The sequence below is a fragment of the Patiria miniata genome, unplaced genomic scaffold (assembly GCF_015706575.1).
Source record: "Patiria miniata isolate m_02_andy unplaced genomic scaffold, ASM1570657v1 HiC_scaffold_5, whole genome shotgun sequence".
Lineage (NCBI taxonomy): Eukaryota > Metazoa > Echinodermata > Asteroidea > Valvatida > Asterinidae > Patiria > Patiria miniata.
In genome coordinates, this window is record NW_024037072.1 from 30,941,508 (window position 1) to 30,962,771 (window position 21,264).

Here is a 21,264-nt window from a genome sequence, read left to right on the forward strand (position 1 = left end):
ACCATATTTTTCACATGATGTTACCACAAACCTGCCATTCTGTGTTCATATCCACCATGCAAACAAAGGAAATATACATTTGCTTTTGCTGCAATTTTCAGAAATAAATAAAATAGGAGGATAAGTATGTTATAGCAATTATTGTTAAAATGACTTGTTTCACGTTTAAGGCTTGTAGATGCTAGAAAAACCTAGAAAACCAATCATAATCTTGTAGTCTGGTTCCCTGACCCCACTTAAGATGAATCGGAGCAATTTATATTATAGACTGGGGGGATTTGTAAGGTCAGAGAATCAGTCTAGAAGGCCTGTACCCCTCCACAGGTGTGTAATCAATTGCAAAGAAAATGCGGAATAACTAATTAGGAAAAATGAGGAGCAGTTGTTGAAAAAAAAAGCCAGTTTTCTCCAACGCTGGTCGGCCGACCAGCGTTGGAAAAATACAATTTTTCTTGAAAATGTCAGCACACCAGGAGCCACGATTTTACAGGATGCTTTAGAGTGTCATTCCCTAACAATCCAGTAAGGTATTTCGTGATAATTTGATCATTTCGTTTTGTGATGTTTGCAAATGTTGTATCTTCCCTTTAAGTCTGAGCCTTCCTCCATGGTCTGAGGAGGTATCATAATCTTGGAAAGTCTTCTCATTTTTGACTATCCGTGTTATTTTATCACGGAATTGCATTTGCGTTTGAACCTACCAAAATTTAAATTTGTATGTTTCGTTTCAACAAAAAAACACTATTTTCCCCCGATTTGGGGCATCTGCAAACCTCTGAAAAGGGACCTTCATTTGTTGTTTGTATGCTCCTTGACTTTCCTATTTAATCGTTAATGTTGTTTTAGTCTTTACATTGTCATTTCTCAAGAAATTAGGATGACAACGTACCTTTGTTGCTTGACTTGTCGATATTATTTCACAAACATTTTTTTTTTAATTGGGAACAAATTTCTTTCACAAAATGGAAACAGCGAAAGGATTATAGGTCCGATTTTGAGATGTTGCACAAAAAGATAGAGGAAAGGGCAGTGTTGGCAAACCAATCGACAACAAAAATATCTTTCATCTTCATGATATCCGTTTAATGTTAACTTAATTATTCGGAGGTTGAAATCTGTATCTGTCCACATACAAACAGGAGATGCCCACGCGCCTGCCTTTTTGAATTGTTTGTTTTGCATTTTGCCTCTTTGTAGTTTGAGAATACACCATTGTAGTTGTCATTGTTACGTAATGATCTGTCTGTTTAGCACGCGGCTAAAGAGGTTGCAATTTCCAAACCGATCAGACACACAGTGGGCCATAAATTATTCCCCGAAATAAACACCGCCTAAAAAGAAACTCCACACTAATTGGAGGGGTCATGATTTTGAATCTGATCGTTTTATGCTAACGTCATTTATATAAACCTTTGGGGAATGTTGTTTGATACCCCGTTTGCTTAGACTGTAAATCGTCCAACATTGACAACGGTATAATGAAATTAAAATTTAAAATGATACAGTTTGAAAAGTTGCAAATTTAAAGAATACGCTGGTGAAAATTGCTGCGTGACAATGTTACACTGCCTAAAATGAACGGCAGGGAATATCAATCGCACAGTGCTTGCACGCATGGGAGCACGCGCTTTGAATTACCCGCGCTTTGTTCGGTCATGTACAGTACGAGTCCCATCATAAAGAATAAGTTAACCGGACCATTTTTTCCAAGAGTGTCTCTCTAACTAATGTAACAATATCTGCCAAGTTTAATACTTTGGACCAGTCGGTCACGATCTTGTCAAAAATTGGGTCTAGTAAGCCACCTGACTCGACTAGCGGCGTGAACGTCCTTTGCCGGGCGTAGCGCTCACAGGCACGACGGAGCTCCCCACACGCACGACGATAACAGATAGGTGTCCTTTATAGTACACCATACTCAAATGCTCAAATGAACATTCATGCACACAGTACAGGTCGCGGTTAAACCACGGGCTACAAAAGTACAAACATGTTGTTGTCTCAGATTGAATCCCTAGGTTTGACCACAACGCACCAACGATTGGTGATTGCCGGCGCTGTGGGCCTAGCTACAATTGCAGGTGTCGTCTGGTGGTTCAGAAGGACCCCCAAACCAGTGTTCAAACCGGTGGGCAAACTGAGTGAGATTTGGATCCATCCGGTCAAGTCATGTCGGGGACATCAGGTGTCAAGTGCAGAGTGCACACCTGCTGGGCTGTACAGCAACGGTTTGTATGACAGGTATGTTACACTCCTATAGGCTATACACAGGGTGAGTAAAAAAAAAAAACGAAACCCAAATGTTGGGACCAATGTTTTACTGAAGTACATGTAGCATTTTCAAAATCTAAGATATATATGAAAACCTAATTCATAAGCTTTCTTTTACTAGTACAACTACAAGTTGTACTAAAACTAAAAGGTACAAGAATCATTCAAATCACTCATGTACTTTTCAAGTTACGGAATTTAAACACAACCACCGTTTTAAGGTTCTATCCAGCACGGATCACAAAAAGTTCAGTGCTCTTTCAGCAAAACAAAAAGAAATCACATAGGGATGTGTCTGAATTGTTTTCGTTTTGCTGAAAGAACGCTCACCCTTTGTGTGATCCGTGGACAGAACCTTAAAACGGTGTTTGTGTTTAAAATTCCGTAACTTGACAAGTACATGAGTGATTTGAATGAGTTTTGTACTAAAAGAAAGCTTATGAATTGGGCTTTCATACCCTAGATTTTGAAAGTGCCATATGCAGAACTTCAATAAAACAATAGTCCCGACATTTGGGTTTCGTTTTCTTTACTCGCCCTGTATGTGCCGACAACCCTATGTTCTGAAACCCCTATGTTCCGACTTCTGACTGCCAGTGATGTAGTGCCTTGATGCTGGGCCTTGGCCTTAAGGCTGCCTTAAGGCTGGATTTTAGGGCCTTGGCCTTGGCCTCGAGGCTTGAGGGCAAAAGCCTTGGCCTTGACCTTGAGGGTTCAGGGCATTGCAATTTTGAGTCAAGGCTCTTCAAGGCCCCATAGATTTTTGCATTTTCCAGATAAATCTGTTCGAAATTTTGCTGTTACCATTTTAATCGTATTACCATGGAGGAGGGAAGCATCCTATAGATTTGTGTGTTGGGCACACTTCCACTTTATTGTAGCGTCACATTTTGTTACCATTGTAGTAGATTTGCTGCAAAAATATTCTGTACACTTGTGGGGCTAATGAGATGATCACTTTAATTGCATATAACTATGGAATAGATCTGATTGGTTGTATATGTCTCCCTGATAAGTGCTAAAGATTTGCATGTATCTGTTTTAGATAATGCTGATATTTCTGACCATGTTGGGCCAGCAAATAAAGATTTCCCAAATCAGTTTCTTGGATCTCCCATTTGTTACACTTGGAGAATTGTGTGTCAATATAGAAGTAAATCATAATTTTGTTTAGTTAAACCATATTGAAGACCTGAATTTATACTTTAATAGATATAGTGCAGTCATAAAACGGTGTAGGCCTATGTGAGCATGTTGATTGCTTCTTCGTAACAAGCAATTCGTGATGATAAGGGCGGATCCAGGGGGGCCAAAAGGGGCCATGCCCCCCCCCCCCCCCCCCACAAAAAAAAACCGAAACCATTTTTTTTTTATATGATGTCGTAATAAAGGCAGGCAATGAGTACACCACCATCTTTTCCTAAAAAAAACATTGGTTAAAATGGTCAGAAATTGCCTCAAATCGCACCACAGAGCATCTTGAATCCAAAATTTTTTCGGGGCCCTTAAGCGGGCCCCGAAGCCCAAGCCGTAATTTTTTGACCCACTTTTTTTGGGGGGGGGGGACCAAAATTTCTTTGCCCCCCCCCCCAAATTGTGTTCTGGATCCACCCTTACGTGATGATGTGTCACTCATGTGACTATAATTAGTTCTATATCAGTGGTCATTTCATAAAACAGGGCCTTGGCCTTGAGGGTTAAGCCTTGGCCTTGGCCTTGAGGCTTGAGGGTCAAAGCCTTAGCCTTGGCCTTGGCCTTGAGGGTCAAAGCCTTTGCTCAAACACTGCCGACTGCACATATTCCTATTCCTAACCCTACCCCTAAACATAACTGGGAGTAACACAATCTTATGTGTTGGTTGTCGGAACATAGAGCAGTCACCGACAGGTATCATTTACTGTGATAATTTATTGTTACACTTAGAGGGGTTTTCGTTGAACAGAATCATTATAAAATTGAATTTATGACTCCATGGTATTTGTGATTAGGAATAAATATGTGCTTGGCTGGTTTTAAACAAGTGCGTTGGAGCCTGGACGCAATAATGGCCCGATCCAAAAGTGGTGGTTTTGAACGTACTTGTTTAATACCATTTGTGTAAGGACAGTTTAGCTATTCCTATTGGTCGAGAGCCCGTCACGTGGCCGGTCTTAAACGGATGATAAAGACATGGCTAGCTGGTCTTAAACACTTTTCCAGTGTCACATAAAATGTGGACTCCTAAAAATCCAGTGCCTCTTACCATTTCATTGGTTGAACGTTCACAATCCTCACGTAGGCGTGCGCAACACTACCAGCGAGTCAGAATTTAAAGTTCTAAATTCAAAACGCAACGCCCCAGGTGCGTTTCTGCGCGACATCGCGCAGAACATGCTACGCGCACGTCAATCTCCATAAAAGGGTTGTTTACATCTTACTCGCCAGCTGAACACTCCATTATTTTGTTAGAGGGATGTTTCAAAAAGCATGAAGTGAACTTGTTGAACAAAACCGGGATTTGTTTGAACGAATTATTTGATTTTTTTTACCGAAAAAGGTATTTATGAATGGGAATAAATGTGTGCTCGGTCGGTATTTATCACTCTGTTTAAGACCGCTTAGAGTCTGGGGTGCTGATAATTACCCTCGCTCCGGCTCGGGTACTTATCAGCACCCAGACTCTAAGCGGTCTTAAACAGAGTGATAAAACCTCCGGAGCACACATTTATTTCCTTAATAAATACCGGTATATGCTTGGCCGGTTTGAAACAAGTAGGCCTACGAGTACAAACATTGGTTTTAAACAAGTAGGCCTACGACGTTTTAAACAGGCTCAGGGGCTTGGACACTGATAATGACCCAAGCAAGTTTGGTCTAATACAAGTAATCATGTCTGCCAGCATAATTTGTTATACAATCATTTAGTAGCGGATCTAGAGGGGGTGCAGCCGGGCCCAGCCCACTCCCTATTTTTCGCTTCTTCTTTTTTTTGAAAGTGTGTACATGTATTTCTTTCTTTTTTCCCCTGTTTCTTCTGCCTTTTACTGGTTATTTAATCAGGAAAGAATGTTGCAACCTGACACCACTTTTTTCTTCATATATCAATTATCATCTCGATAAAGGTCAGTCGTTGCAAAATGTTGAAAATTAAGACATGAATTTGGGACTGAGCAACATTTCCAACTTTGTTAGGAAATACTTTAAAAATGTTCTTGACACTCCATAGACTTTGTACACAACCAAAGAAGTGGCGTCTGTATACATCTTTCCTTTAATCACTTCAAAGACAAATTTTCACCCAACATGAACAAATATATGTTTCACCTCCATTTTGCCCCCCCCCCTTTTCTGTAAATGCTGCCCCCCCCCCCCTTGCTGGATCCGCCACTGCCAGCAGTGCAGTGTTATCCAAGTTAATTATTTTACCTTGCCTTTATCATATGATATAAACCAATCAATTGATTCAAAAATCCAACAATCACTGCAAATGTTTCTTTTTTTACCATGTTTGGCAGATCTAGACCAGTCAGAGGAGGCCGGGTCCAAGTCACCAGACCATCCATGCTGGAATAATGAGGCCAGAATTTTTTTTTGTCACCTGGCCACTGCAAAATCAAATTGGGAAGGGGGGGGGGATTTGGAGGGCTAAGTTGACACCATCTTTCTATTGGGGGCGCTGTTCCAAGCAGACGTTGTTGCAGCATATTTGCTGATAGACACAATTTTGCCAAGATAGGACAATGATTTTTTTCCAACCAATATGATTTTAAATATGATGGTTCTGCACCTTAGGCCAACAAAAAAAAATTCTCTTTCTGGCATGGAGCTTGCCCCAAGAGTGATGCGGCGACGCAGCTTTTTTTTTTTTTCATTTTTTTCCCTTCAAATGTAGGCTGATGACTGCAAATGGTTCCCGACTAAATTTAGTGCAAAATGTATTGGAGCCCAGAGAGGCCACATAAAGCTTATACTCGATCGTAGCCCCATCTAAAAACACGTTAAAATTGTGCAGCAGCAGGATTCCAGTCAAACCAGTTTGGCGGTTTTGAGATATCATCTTACATTGAATTTTTTTTTTAAATTTTGCCGATGCGCATGGCTACGGCGATGCGCGCATACCTGAAACCGGAGATTTTTTTTGGGGGGGGCCTTAGAATAAGTCTAATTATGCCACCTTTTATTGCATAAGTGACACAACATTCCACAGAAGTGACAAATATTCAAATGAAAGGTGATAATTAAGCAACTGGAGTCCCAGGACTCACGCTTTAACTTGTGATTGATTTGTGATTGACTGTTTCCTCGATTTGTCCATGTTTTCATTAATCAGGTATTTTGCGGTTCTGAGCGATGCTAACAGGACGATTAACCTGGGGCAGGAGCCTTCTCTGGCCCTGATTCAACCGCGAATCTCAGAAGACGGAGAGTGCCTTAGTCTGGATGCGCCAGGCATGGAGCCTTTGAGCATTAGCCTCTCAGACACTGCAAAGTCTGACAACCCTGTCAGGGCATTTAGGTAAGACTCTACAAATGTGTAAAAAAAATGTTGATAATTGATTTGAAAGGCTCGTGTCCTGAGATGAATCTATGAAGTTTTTTTTCTCCAAAACCTCAGTTTTGTCTCAGGCGTAATTTGTCATATCTGGTTTCCGAATCATTAATTTCCTCAAAAGTGGAACGAAATTTAAATATTTAATCTGAATTTAGGCCTTATTATTGAACTGGAGTCCCCAAGGTCACATTAGGGGCCGAAATATCTTCCAAAGCAGAAGCTGAGGATTAGGTTTCAAAATCCCCATAAGTTACATTTTCGTAACGTGAGTAACCGATTTTGTGCGTCTTGTTTATGATACATAACACATTTTTCTGGATGTCATCTTTGGTGATTAGGTAGGTTTAGGTCTACTCTATCTACCATGGGGATAACAGTTATTAAACCTTTTCAGTAAGGTAATTACAGCCCAAGGAAACTCAAAAGTACATCAAAAATGTAACGTGAGTAACCGTGGAATTGCCCAAATGCATATTTTGTCTCTGAGATATGTACTTTAAAAAATTCATGTGCCAAACCTGTTTGTCCACGGATGGCATTACTCTTGACATTGGCATTACAGCTTGACTGAGCTCCGGAGCTTGATTTGAAGACAAATAAACACTACACTAGACTTGCATGTGGACAACAGTGATTTTGGTGACTTAATTGTATTCAAATTAGCATGATAACACCATTCTTGCAATTTTTTAAAGATTTTTTTTCACTACATGTACATTATATAAAAAAACCAAAAGTTCAAAGTAAGTAGGTTAAAATGTCTGTCAAAAGTGGGTTTCCGTCTTTTTGCACCACCCTGTAGGGTTCAAAATTTTACCCTCTATGAAAGAAAAATTATTAGGTTTTCTTCTGCCATTTTCTTAGGTGCACTTAAGTGCCCTTCACTTTGAGGCAACAGGCAATAGAGGAACATAAATAGATGTATAGTAAACACAGAAATTGAGCTAAGTTGGATTTAAACCTGCAACCTTTTGAAAAAGCAGTTGGTTGGTAATTCTCTATAAATGCAAGATTTATTACTGTAAACATTTTTGATCTCAGAATTTAGTATCTGAGATTTCTGTATCTATCTTGAAATCTGTATTTGAACTCTCCAACAAGATTGAAACTCATCTTCATCAACGAAACCTTTTCAGCTGTTGATTTTGGGGAAACTGTCAAGAAACAGTTGTAAAATGAAAAATGATCATGAAAATTGACAAATGGAAATTGGAAAATGAAAACAAAATGGAAATTGCTGCAAACTGCTCGCTGAGTGGATGGACCTGAAAATACACAAATCGATAGTTAGACAGGCATGAGATTTTTCAAAATTTTGTCTGAAATCAGACTTTTCATCCAATTTTCAGATTTTTTTTTTAAATTGACAAGCTCATCCCTCGTTACTAGAGGGCCTGATTTTCAAACATGGCAGGATGTCTGTCAAAAGGAAAACAGTTCTGATCGAATCATCAATGAAAAGTTGTTTGGAGTGTTGCTCCCCCAAAAATTGCTACATGATCATGTCATCACCATGCAGGGTCTGGGGAGTAGACGCAGAAGGGCTGGACTGCGGCCAAGAGGCCGAAACCTGGCTGAGTACCTACCTCAAGAAGCCCAACCACAAACTGGTCTACTACAAGGAGGGTCGAACTAAGCTCAGGAAGCCCACCGTGCATTCCATGTGGGGGAAGAAGTTTGCTTCCAAAGATGAACTGGTGAGAGACTGAAATGCTGAGGGGAGGTCTCTAAAATCGATTGAGTTTCAGCAGTATCGTATCCAGGGTGTTTTTTTTGGGGGGGGGGTAATTAAAAATTTTCCTTGAAAAGGTAGCCAGAAGTTTTTTCCCGTCACTCAGCACCTGCAAAATCAAAATGTGAGGGTTGGGGGCCGGACAGTTGATTGGAGCGCAAGAATAGAACTTTCACACGGGTCCATTGGTCGTGACAAGGGTTGAGAGGCACATGGCTACCTTCCACCCAACCCTCCCCCCCCAAAAAAAGTATAAACATCAACATGCACAATTCATTTACTGAATAAAGTGGCATGGCTGGCATGGGTGGCTTGTGCGTAAAGCGCTTGCCTCTTACCAAGGTAACCACGGTTCAAATCCTGGCCGCGGATCCTGGCCTGGCCGTGGATCACATGTGAGTAGAGTTGTGTGTTGGTTCTCTCCTGTGCCACGAGGGTTTTCTCCGGGCCCTCCGGTTTTCCTCCCTCTGGAAATATCAAACACTTTCGATCTCAGGCTGTGCTCTGTGGTCATGTATGGGTCGATGTGGCCGGCAGCCATAGACGCCTTAAATAAACATGCCAGCGGCCTGACCACGTTGTAGCCGCGTCCTTCGCAATTCAGCATCCCAGCTGCGAGTAAGGATGATTAGCCTCCCAAATTATTATTATTAATATCAAACGATAGTTTGAATAAAAAAAGAAATGAGTTCAGGAAACAAAGAGCACCACCTACACGTAGTGTCAAATGCGGTAAAGTATTCCCCCCCCCCCCCGACTTTATAATTTGTGTACAAACAGTTTTGAAGAGCTTCGTCTATGCCTTATAATTGGCACAGAATAGAATGCTGAGAGTATGTGCCTGTAGTGCAGAGTCTGTCCCAAGTCACCACAAGTCGTCCATTCCCTAGTCAACTCACATACAAGCTATTTAATGATCTGCATTGCTATGTCCTTGATCAATCTCTTGTTGCTTCTGAACTGACATGTGAATTGACTTGCGATTGACTTTTGATTGACTTGTTTACAACTCTAATAGTGACATTCGTGCACATGACATCACAGCCAAAATGCCTTTGAGGTGTCAAAAATACAGTAAGGGTGTGAATATTTTCACAAAAATATGTTGCATTGTAAAGCTTTTCTTTTTTTTCTTTTTCCCCCTTTACAGAGGGGTTACCAGGATTTGGCTCCGTTGTTAGTGGTGACTCAAGCCTCTTTGGATGACCTGAATTCACACCTGGAAAAGCCCATCACCATGAGGAACTTCCGACCAAACCTTGTGGTGTCTGGAGCCAATGCGTTTGATGAGGTACATTCTGACGGGCGTGTCCTTTGTTTATCCTTTATGGCATGTTCTTCGTCAAATACAATGTCAAACATCAGTGTTTTGTGATCATTTAGAATAAAATCTGTTGTGTGAACTTCATACCAGAGGCACGCAGTGTGTCCCCAACATGGAACTCCCACGAGTGGTCACGGACAGGCCCGGATTAAGTGTTTCATAGGCCGTAGGCACCATGTTTCGTAGGCCCTACTCCACCCTAGGAACCAGCACCAAATTCAAATCACAATGCACTGTGCAAATCAAGCCAGGCAAAGGAGTCAATTGCTTCTCAAAAGTGGGGCTGTGGGGTGGTACGTATACATGTGTATCTTCATCGAGAACTAATTAGATGCTTTTCACCGTGACGTTTTTTTAACCGTCATGACGCGCTTAAGTTGTTTGCGTATTGCGCGTTGCATTTAGAGTACACTTTTAAAATTCAATCCATCTATTTTGATTTTGTTCTACAAACACGCACATAAATTCAAAATGTCTGCGCCCAGAGTGACTTTAAAGCGTCTCCGTGCGCAAGAATGAGGAGTTTAGCGCTCTAGTAATTTAATATAGCTCTATGTTTCAAACCCACACAGGACCTGTGGAAACACATCAGGATTGGAGACACAGTGACCTTACGCAGGACGCATGGCTGTGGAAGGTCAGAGACTAGTTTTTGTCAACAAATATTTCCAATTCATTAAAAAGAAAAGTTTTAATTGAGTACAGCAGGACCTCCCCTGAAAAGTCACATTTTCATCAATAAGGAATTGCCTCATTTTGTATTGATCACAATCTAGTAAATGCCTTAAATTTCAAAACAGTGGTACAAAGGACGAGATTATTTAGAGTTAAAATTTATGTCCTCTTTCCAGTGATACCTTGATTGTGCGTCTGTGGCCACGGATGACTGAGCATTTGTTGTTATTCCATCAAGGGTCAAAACCTGACTGGGCCAAGTTTGTGCAAAAGGGTAACTGGTATTCTGGGCATGTGGAACAGCTTAATTTAAAGACAGAAGACATCCTTTCGTTTAAAACAATTGTATTCAATTTTGACACGGTGATATAATGATAAGATAATGATTGGAGTTTGGGTGGGGTGGGGATGTGTAGGTGATGGGGTGGGGATGGGTAGGGGGAGGATGGGATGGGTGTGGGTAGGGGGTTGGGGTGGGTGGGGGAGGGGGGGGGGCGGGTCGTGGATGGGGTAAGGTTTGGGGCATGTGGTGATTGTGCTGTGTCTACATGTACATGTATATCCATTCTTGTTCTGCATTTGTGGGGACTACACGAAAGTTCTCCCATGGTAATACAAGTATGAGGACCCGAAGACGCTGTGGGGGCTGCAAAAAGGCTCCACAACTGGGTCCTAATTACCCTAGCAATGGAAAACTTCCCCATAACGCAGTGACGGCTAACCTATATACACATGTATTTATTAGGTCATCTGTTGACTTTTTATGTTGACATTTAAAAACTGACCCCTACACCCTGGCACATCAACGAGAATCCTGATCCCCTTCCATCATGCCCATCCCCAACCCTACCTTCAGCCTCCCTTCCTGCCTTCAACAGCGAGCCATGGCGGCTTCGCCGTTCTAGCATGTCTAGTCATTCAAAAGGTCTCTGACATTTGTTTGGGTTTCAGGTGTAAATTGACAACAGTTGATAATGAGACTGGCATGTACAGAAGTGACAATGAACCACTGACAACTCTTAGAAAGTGAGTATACAGAATATCTTGCCAAAACCAATTTTTGTTTTCCTTGAAGTTTCAACACAGGTAGCAGTCTTAAACCAAATAAAAATTTACTGCAAAAACTGTCAAGACAAAACTTGGACTTTTTTTTACATCCCTCTACGTGATTAGACTCCCTGGCATGATTTACTATAGGAACCATACCCATCCTGGCAAATTCCAACACCACATGGGAAACGCACATATATGCACACATATTTCTGACTTTGATTCTGGAGGTGTGCCCAACCCAATGTAAAGGACTGTCAGTTTAGGGGTACTGTACCCATCCTGACAGATTCCAACAAAACATTCCGTTGGGGTTCGATGGGTTGAGTTCTGTTGGGGTTAATATGTAATATTTTCCTTTAAACCAGTTCTTGTAGAGTCAGGAAGACCATAAGTTATAAGGTGGTTTCAAACAGTGTAGAATTCTCAAACTTTTCAGAATTTAAAATCTTCCCCATCCCAAGTTTGCTACCGCTGACCTTCAATAGAAAATGGCATGACAGACAAAAAGCTACAGGGTGAATCAAAAAAGCGGAACCCAAACCCCCAAAAATATATTTCAAATTTTAAAAAATATGTAGCACCGACAATAATAATGACTGGAAAGCCAATTTCATAAGCTACTTTTAGATGAAAAAAATTACTGAAATTGCTCAATCCGTTCAAAGAATATCACCATTTGAATGCAATGACCCTAAAATCTGTCTCGTCCAAAAAAAAAGCTATTTATTGTGTGTTTTGACTGTTTGGAGCAACAAACAAAATGACTCAGAATACTTGTCTCAACAACCGTCACCAGCTGTAGTACACAATATCTATATTATTATTAACAACCCTGTTTAGGCAAACAATATGACGTATAAAATCTACTTTTTTAAAAAGACGGGCCTTCAAAAGTCTTACTTTGTTGAATATTTTTAACGTTTAAACTGAGAATTTATCGCTGGTGATATTTGAAGACAATTGTTGTGACGACGATTCTTGAAATCGCATTTTTTTGGATGAGACAGGTTTTAGGCCAAAAAAAAAGGCTCTGGTTTCTGGTCAGCATGCGTGTTGCCGTAGCCATGCGCGTCGGCAAAATTTAAAAGTTTTTTTTTTCAATGTAAGATGATGTCTCAAAACCGTCAAACTCACTGGTTTGACTGGAATCCTGCTGCTGCACAATTTTAACGTGTTTTTAGATGGGGTTACGATCGAGTATAAGCTTTATGTGGCCTCTGAGGGCTCCCATACATTTTGCACTAAATTTAGTCGGGTACCATTTGCAGTCATCAGCTGACATTTGAAGAAAAAAAAAAGTTAAAAAAAAAAGCCGCGTCGCCGCACCACTTTTGGGGCAAGCTCCATACCAGAAACCAAAAACTTGTTTTTTTTGGGCCTGAGAGTCATTGTTTTAATGGTAATATTCTTTGAATGGATTGACCAATTTCAGTAGTTTTTATTCATTATTGTTTTGGGTGCTACATATCTTTTTCAATTTGAAATATAATTTTGGGGGTTTGGGTTTCGCTTTTTTTGACTCGCCCTGTATATGATTGTTAATCTGTTCAGCAAAGCTAGAAAAACTGAAAGATAATTAGCGGAACAGAGTCGTGTTTTAGTTGCATTTAATGCCCATCTGCACCTCCCAAGAGTCCCAATCCTATTCTGCCCAGTGGAATTCTCCCAACCTCTTTACCCTGCCCCTTCCAGACCCTTGTTGTCTCATCGCCCCCTCCTGCCAACCCCTCGCACCTAACCCCTTGACTTTATTGCCCTACCCAAAACATTCCCAGTTCCACTTTGCTCTGTCCAACCCTCCAAACTCCTCCCCTACCCCATAACAGGCCAACTTTTCCCTGGAAAACCCGACCTGTGCCAACATTTTGCCCCTGCTCTTCCCTTACCCTTTTTTTGCCTTTTCTGAACATACGTTTTATTAAACATGTAAGTTCTTTATCGTCCTTAGATCCATGTGGAAAAAATTTAACCATGCATCTAGTCTGAGTTCCACTGTTCAACGGCGCACAAGCCTGATATGTCCAAACATGCACATTTTATGCCATTCTGTGTACCAGCCAATCGTAGTTGATTTTAGAAATTTGTTGTTTTAGAAAGTTGTTGATTGGTCAATTGGCTGCCATGTTTTGGTAATACAAAATGGGTTACCGAAGACCCGATAGAAGACGCAGTCTTGTTTTGCATAAATAATGGCCAAATCTGCACTCATATCATGGATGCTTGATGTGCTGAAAGTGGCTGTTAATTCCATAGACTGCCATGAACAATGATGAACCATTATATGCATACTGTGGCGGGAATATCTGTGACCCGATCCGTAGTCCCTTTACCCAGACAACCTAGCTTAGGATCAATACCCCAGCAGCCGAGAATGCAGGCCCGTTTGGATGGAAATATACCGCCCTATACGCGTAGCGGCACTCACCCACGCCCCTCAACCTCCAAGATGGACAAGGACAGACAATTAAGTACACAACAGTCAATGACCTCAATTACTGATTGATTTATTTACACAGAATCAATGTCATATGATGGACCTCTCGTTAAATTATGATGTTAGCCTCTAATAAGTGATTGGGCTCTGAGCCTCTCAATCATCTCTACGGGTAGCCTCGCATTAGCCGCTACGGTAAGGCAGTGCTGGGCAGCACGGCGATGCCTGGCTGGGGATAGCCTCTGAATCCCGTGAACCGTACGCCTCTAGATAGCGTTCCTGGGTGTATTCCGCTTCCACCATCCCGGCCCTCGACCGGCGTTTTCGGTCGCGATCCTTCTTTGAGGTAGCGGGTAGGTGAGCGCACACTCCCGGCTCCATCCTACAATGGGCAGATAGCTGTACATCGCTCCGCCTCCAGTAGCCTCCGCGGACTCCGTGCCTCCTTATGCCAGCCTGACTCCACCGCACCACCCAGCACGCCGTCAGCGCGCGTAATAGTGTGAGCTCTGATGAGGGCTGTGTCTCCGTCTGCGTCTACATGTACGTCTCCTTCTAGCAACTGCCCCGCGGCCTCTTATATAGGGGCCCGCAGCCGCTAGCGCGCCCTCTTTGGACTCGCCACAATACTTATTATCATTGGATGTGTTTTTTTCCTCAGGTATCGCATGTTGGACAAGTCAGACCCAGACAGCAAGACGCTGGGTGTTGCCCCAATCTTTGGATCAAACGTCGCATATGACGTGTTTGGTACAGTCCAGGTAGGCGACACCGTGTATGCAGCGGTGTAAATTCAAGGCCGCAGTAAAGAAAATTGGTAGAAATAAAATCTATTCTGTGAATAACAATTTGCAAAAGCAAACTCTTATTGATGCAATGAGAAATGGACAAAAAATATATGTATTTTCAATATAATTTTCAACATGCAAAAACAAGTGAAATTGAAGTCATTATAGGTAGACATTTTGTAATACTTTAAAGTCTTCCAGTGAGTATTCAATTTAAGTCATATTTAAAGAAATCACTAATTTAAAGTGCAATTAAATGAAAGTTATTTTTATAATTAATGTAAATTTAAAATATTGTAGTTCACTCTTTTCACACTTCCGCCATGGGCATGCAGAGCCTCGATCTGGCAACTTTACACAATAAATATAGCCGGTCCAGTGATTCCTGTGTCGGGGTTCAGATCGCTGAACCGGCTATTTTGATTGTGTAAAGTTGCCAGATCGAGGCTGTGCATGCCCAATGGCGGAGCGTGAAAAGAGCAAATAATCATCAACTTGTATACAAGGTGAGTCGGAATGATCTGGACCCAAATTAAAGAAAACTTTAAAAGATATGTAGCATTTATCAAAAAATAGTGCAAATGAGATATGTTACAGGCTGGTATGTTGGACATATTTGGCGCAAGTTTCATGTATATCCATTGAACAATTTTGAAGAAAAATGTTAGCTAAGAACACCCGCTAAAAAAAAAAAATCTGACCACGGGTCCATGGTTCAACAAATTGATTGAAATCGCATACAGATGTGACTGCATTTCAAACAATGTAACTGTACTGTCACGGAGGCCCCCCTTAATGGCGAAACTATTGTGCTAGCTATTGTTAAGATCCATCATGGGGCAGTTGCTTTGTACAGTGGCCGGCACAATGCTTTTGCAATGGAAGGGGAGTCTGGGAATTCATACATTCATTCATTTATTCTTTGTTATTTTTTACCACATCTTACAAAAAAATTCATATTAGAATGTTAAATCTTTATTAAAGGATTTACGAATACATGTTCACATTCTTTCTTAAATTTAAAGATACATTTACATGTGGAAGGTAATCCCCAAAACGCAGAGCTTGTCGAGTAAGGATCCCTTTTAACACAAATGTGCGCATGAATTTTTAATGAATATAAGGAGATTTATAAATTACACAAAGGACAAGAATGAATAATTAATGCCAAATTATTATCCCAGATCAACAGAACGGGAAGAAATAGAAAGTAGTATAAATCCATTATAGCAGTTAATATGAGTGCCAGTAATTTGACAATAAAAGTTTATATTTAAATAATGAAAAGTTACGAATATTTTAATGGGAATTATGGTGAATTTCATAGCTCAGGGCCTTCTTGTATAATTGTCTTCAGTTGTCCGTGCAAATGAGTAGTGAGTTTCTCTACGTTGTCAGGTAAAATGATGATGTATATTTCATTTGCTTGATTGAATTTGGGAGTGTTCATGAGGAAGCCCTTTTTGATCGTGTTCCCTGAATGTATTTTATAAATTGTAAACTGTTGGATGGGATGGTGCCAGACTATTTATGCGTTCCAAACTAACTTCAATTTAAAAATTATTATTACTTAAATCACTATTACCCTTGAAGATAATTTTTGAATTAAACATTTCATAACAAAAATCAGATACCAGGCTTCTTGTCATATTTCAGTGGCTCTTGTGTCAAGCATACTTTGTGTGTTCTTTTCAAAAGGCAATTTTTTTGGGTTGGGGGGGGGGGGGGCGGGTGGTGTGCCTAGATAGACCACACTACCCCATGAGGGTTTGACTATAATCCATGCTGTGACTGCTCCACCAAACTGTCGTACAACAGTCCTGCTTGAGGTCATTCATAGGATGAAGGGCGCCGATGAAGACTTGCGTTGCAGGTATGATCTCAGATCTTTATATAATATCCTATCACGGAGGTCATCTTTCTCAGATGTCATAATATCTCTTTTGTAACTCCACATTGTTCACATGATGTTACCACAAACCCGCCATTCTGTGTTCATATCCACCATGCAAACATTAAGTCCCAGATGTCATAATCTTGGAAAGTCTTCTCATTTTGGACTTTCCGTGTTATTTTATCACGGAATTGCAGAATTGCGGATAGTCATGCATGCCCCATGCTCTATAAAAACATTTTTAAAAATACGTTTTACTCTACCAAAATTTAAATTTGTATTTTTCGTTTCAACAAAAAAAAGCATTTCCACCCGATTTGGGGCATCTGCTCACCTCTGAAAAGGGACTTTCATTTGTTGTTTTATGCTGCTTGACTTTCCTATTTAATCGTTAGTGTTGTTTTAGTTTTTACATTGTCATTTCTCGAGAAATTAGGATGACAACGTACCTTTGTAGCTTGACTTGTCGTATTATTTCACAAACATTACTTTTCACAAAATGGGAACAAATGGTTTTCACAAAATGGGAACAGCGAAAAAATTGTATACTAATGCCCGATTTTGAGATGTTGCACAAGAAGATAGAGGGCTAGGGCAGTGTTGGCAAACCAATCGATAACAAAAATATCTTCATCTTCATGATATCCGTTTAATGTTAACTTAATTACTCGGAGGTTGAAATCTGTATCTGTCCAAATTAAAACTGGAGAAGCTCACGCGCCTGCCTTTTTGAATTGTTTGTTTTGCATTTTGCCTCTTTGTATTTTGAGAATACACCATTGTAGTTGTCATTGTTACGTAACGATCTGTCTGTTTAGCACGCGGCTAAAGAGGTTGCAATTTCCAAACCGATCAGACACACAGTGGGCCATAAATTATTCCCCGAAATAAACACCGCCTAAAAAGAAACTCCACACTAATTGGAGGGGTCATAATTTTGAATCTGATCGTTTTATGCTAACGTCATTTATATAAACCTTTGGGGAATGTTGTTTGCTACCCCGTTTGCTTACACTGTAAATCATCCAATATTGACAACGGTATAATGAAATTAAAATTTAAAATGATACAGTTTGAAAAGTTGCAAATTTAAAGAATACGCTAGCGGAAATTGCTGCTTGACAATGTTACACTGCCTAAAACGCACGGCAGAGGGAATATCAATCGCACAGTGCTTGCACGCATGGGAGCACGCACTTTGAATTACCCGCGCATTGTTCGGTCATGTACTGCGCAGTCGCTGGGCCAAAATACGGGCATGTCATTGGACGATTAACAGTCTTTGGTACCAAACGGGCATGGGCGTCGCCAGGATTTTTTTCGGGGGGGGGGGGAGCAAAGCACATTTCCTCCGAAAATCCTTGTATTTTCTCTAGCATATTCTCAATTTATCATTGTTTCGAGGGTGGGCGGGGGGACATGTGCCTACCCCACCCTATTGACACCACTGATCTCTATATAAAGACTGGATAGCTAATAAAGAGCCGCACAACGAATGCATTTGACGCCATATTGGTGAGACCGGCTGGTGATCTACAAAGGACAAGTTGCCGTCTTTATAGACAGCATGATTTCTTTTGTAACGTCGCGGTTCACTTGACTTATATTTTGGCCACCACCACTGACCAACTGACCAAGGTTTACTACAATTTTTCTAACGTCGTGGTTACTTTTATAATGCCGCAAATCACTTTTTCGGCGTTTTTGAAATAATAATCACTACGGAAATGTGTCCCTTTTAGAACATCATAATATGTGTACGTGACCAAAATGCGCGTCAACTGTTGATACAACGCGCGCGTATTTACGCGTAGAACGTTCGAATTATACGCGGCCATCTTCGTGAGACCGGGGGCGAATCGGTCAATATGCAAAGTCTACTGTGTGAATGTTGTATGCATATCCGCTATCCAGTGATCAGTGGTACGTTCTCCTTTCGTGCCTTTACAACATTGATCTCCATACGTGACGTTACGTGCAAAGGACGCGAGCGCATTATGGGCGCGCCCGGCGTGCAATCTTCGAAATGCGCGCGCAGTACGCTACGCTATGAATAGCCAATCAGCGTCATTTACGTCATCATCACGGCCGGGGGTTAGTGAAAGGAACGCGCACGCGCCCATGGAGTCGAGGCTGCCTTACTCCCACACCCTCAATTGCCCCTTAGATGCCAATATCCTAATCGTCTCCACCGCTATGATCATGGCCTTGTTGTATATTATTTATTAAGCGCCTTCAGCACAAAAAGAATTTCGCACTCGGCGAGTATATATGTTGCTCATTTCTTAATAGCTTTTCATGGCCTTCAAAAGCGTCATCCATGCGTAGCTTTACTTAACGTTAAAAAAAAAAGTAATTTGAAACTAGGAGGTAGATGATTTATTTGCAAATTCTGTTGTCTGCAGTCTGTAACTTTCATGAATAGAGCATGCAGCTACACAAAACAGATTTTATTTATTGAGTGGGGTTTTTTTTGGCGGCGGGCAGTAAGTTTTCCGGAACGAAGTCGATTGTTTCCCAATGTGTTATTTTGTGAAGTTTGTTGAATATGAATTTTTAGAATTTTGTCCGCGTTTTGGTGAGCAAATTGGCACTAGCTGGCGGAGTTTTGAGTTGGAGAATGTGGACTTATTGATTTGCCCGCGATTTGGGGTTCAAATTAGCTGGCGGAGTTTTGAATTAGTTAAAGAATGTGTTTTTTATAATTTTGTCCGCGATTTGGGGGGACAAATTGGCACTAGCTGGCGGAGTTTTGATTTGAAGAACGGGTGGATTTCTAGATTTCTAGTTGGTAAAGTGTGCGGGTAAGATGCCCAAACAAAATAGTAAAACAGACGAACTTCAAATTCATTAAAACGGGTATTTCTTCCTATGCAAAAGGAATGTGTTGCTTTTATTCCAGGAACATTGACTTTCATTTTGATTGTATTTATCGCGTGTAAAGACTTTATTGTTTCGGTCAATTTTTTATATTTAATAGTTGATGATTTCTCATGAAGTTAAATTTCAAAATATAAAATATCATGAGAAAATCACCTGGTATTTCTCGGGTTATTGCTAGAGAAATTTTTCCCAAGTGTTTTAACGCCCGAGTGTTTTATTTTTCAATGACCGTTGACTTTCATTCGGATTGTATTTTTCGGCGTAAACATCGTATCTCCCAAAGTTACATCAGATTGACAATCTATAAATGGATAAATAGCTCAAATTCCCCCCAACTATGAATGTGTATTACAAGTAGGTCATGTTGCATTGCATTTTAATGAAGGATTTTAAAACAGTTGCCGAACTAAAGGTTTTCCATGCAGTACTCACTAGACGCCCCAGCATCGCAATCAATGTTAGACTTTCTGTTTTCACCGTTTAACCGTGGCGTTTTCTGAGCTGAAATTGCATCTATTTGGGAGGAATTATTACATGATAAGGCTATCCGTGAATTGTCATTCGCATGCACGGGACCTGTCTTTTCCCATGGAGTCCGATACGAACATGAAAAAAGGCTTCTCCATGCAGACATCTATCGGCGGTTGTGCACTGTACCCCGACTCGTTTACGTGAAAAAAAAACGACACGGGCCTTAATTATGGGCATAATGTAATAACCAACGGATAACGTATCAACAGCCGATAATGTCACGATTGGTGGGATAATAAAGTAGCAATTACGAGCAAAGTATGCAATTACTCAAAGTAGTCAGGCAGCTAGTGAATGGATATGGACATTCCGGACAAAAGCGCCAATTTTTTTTCATACATGCTCCTCAATGCCTTAGCTTTCAAGTTTGATAGGAACCAACTTAACTTAATGATTGGTGGGATAATAAAGTAGCAATTACGAGCAAAGTATGTAATTACTCAAGGTTCCACTATTTGTCAAGTAATTTTGGTATGTGCTCGGCGAGGCGTTTATCATTTATAATAAAATGGTGGCTAATTCCTTTCGATGGGAAACTGTTTAACCTTGCATTATTGTAGACTTGATGACAAGTCGTTAGATAGTCGTATTTTGTCCGTTAACTTCAGTCGAACTCCATCGGCGCGGCTGGTATAAGACGCATAATCGGCCGGGTTGCGACAAATTTAACGACTTGACGATTACGTTCTCGCACTGTTGCGCAAGCAGCGTAATGCGTATGCAGTGCGTTTTTGCGATGAGATCCAATCAGGCTTGCAGACGGCTTTAATTCCAAATTTTGTTTGTATTTTGTTCGACGGTTTCTCGTGAATATTTCAGTGTAAATGATGTGCTGGTGTTGCTAATCGGTATGCGCTGCCACTCAGTATACGGTGTTAAACAATGAAGACGTATTAAAAGGCCGCTAAGTCCTGAAATCCCCGACAATTTCTTGTTATGAATTGTTTACTTATCCTATTTCATTGCAAACATCTGGTTGAAAGGAAACCAACCTAAAATGTTCTATCCAGCAAAATGTATTATTGAATTCAGTCGTCGTTTGTATTTGGTGTGGCTATGGCAACGATGACTACTGTAGCCATGGTAACGGACTGAACCACTGTTGACAAGTGCAACACGTTGCTCATATTGCTGTTCCATAGCGCGGA

General features: G+C 40.9%; 1 protein-coding gene across 1 annotated transcript; it reads left to right on the plus strand.

The window, feature by feature from the left end:
* Positions 1–1,733: 1,733 nt before the first annotated feature.
* On the plus strand, positions 1,734–15,179 carry LOC119741809 (mitochondrial amidoxime-reducing component 1-like). The gene is made up of 7 exons (XM_038217708.1): positions 1,734–2,241; positions 6,581–6,766; positions 8,322–8,499; positions 9,685–9,825; positions 10,431–10,495; positions 11,485–11,559; positions 14,682–15,179. Exons 1-7 carry the CDS (start codon positions 1,991–1,993, stop codon positions 14,809–14,811), a joined length of 1,026 nt encoding a protein of 341 aa, XP_038073636.1. The 5' UTR covers positions 1,734–1,990; the 3' UTR covers positions 14,812–15,179.
* Positions 15,180–21,264: the final 6,085 nt, after the last annotated feature.

Excerpts from the sequence above, each read along its gene's own strand:
- LOC119741809 (XM_038217708.1), top strand. The coding sequence starts at position 1,991 with ATGTTGTTGTCTCAGATTGAATCCCTAGGTTTGACCACAACGCACCAA. Across the intron at positions 8,500-9,684 it reads TTGCTTCCAAAGATGAACTG|AGGGGTTACCAGGATTTGGC; the intron begins GTGAGAGACTGA and ends CCCCCTTTACAG. Across the intron at positions 9,826-10,430 it reads GAGCCAATGCGTTTGATGAG|GACCTGTGGAAACACATCAG; the intron begins GTACATTCTGAC and ends AAACCCACACAG.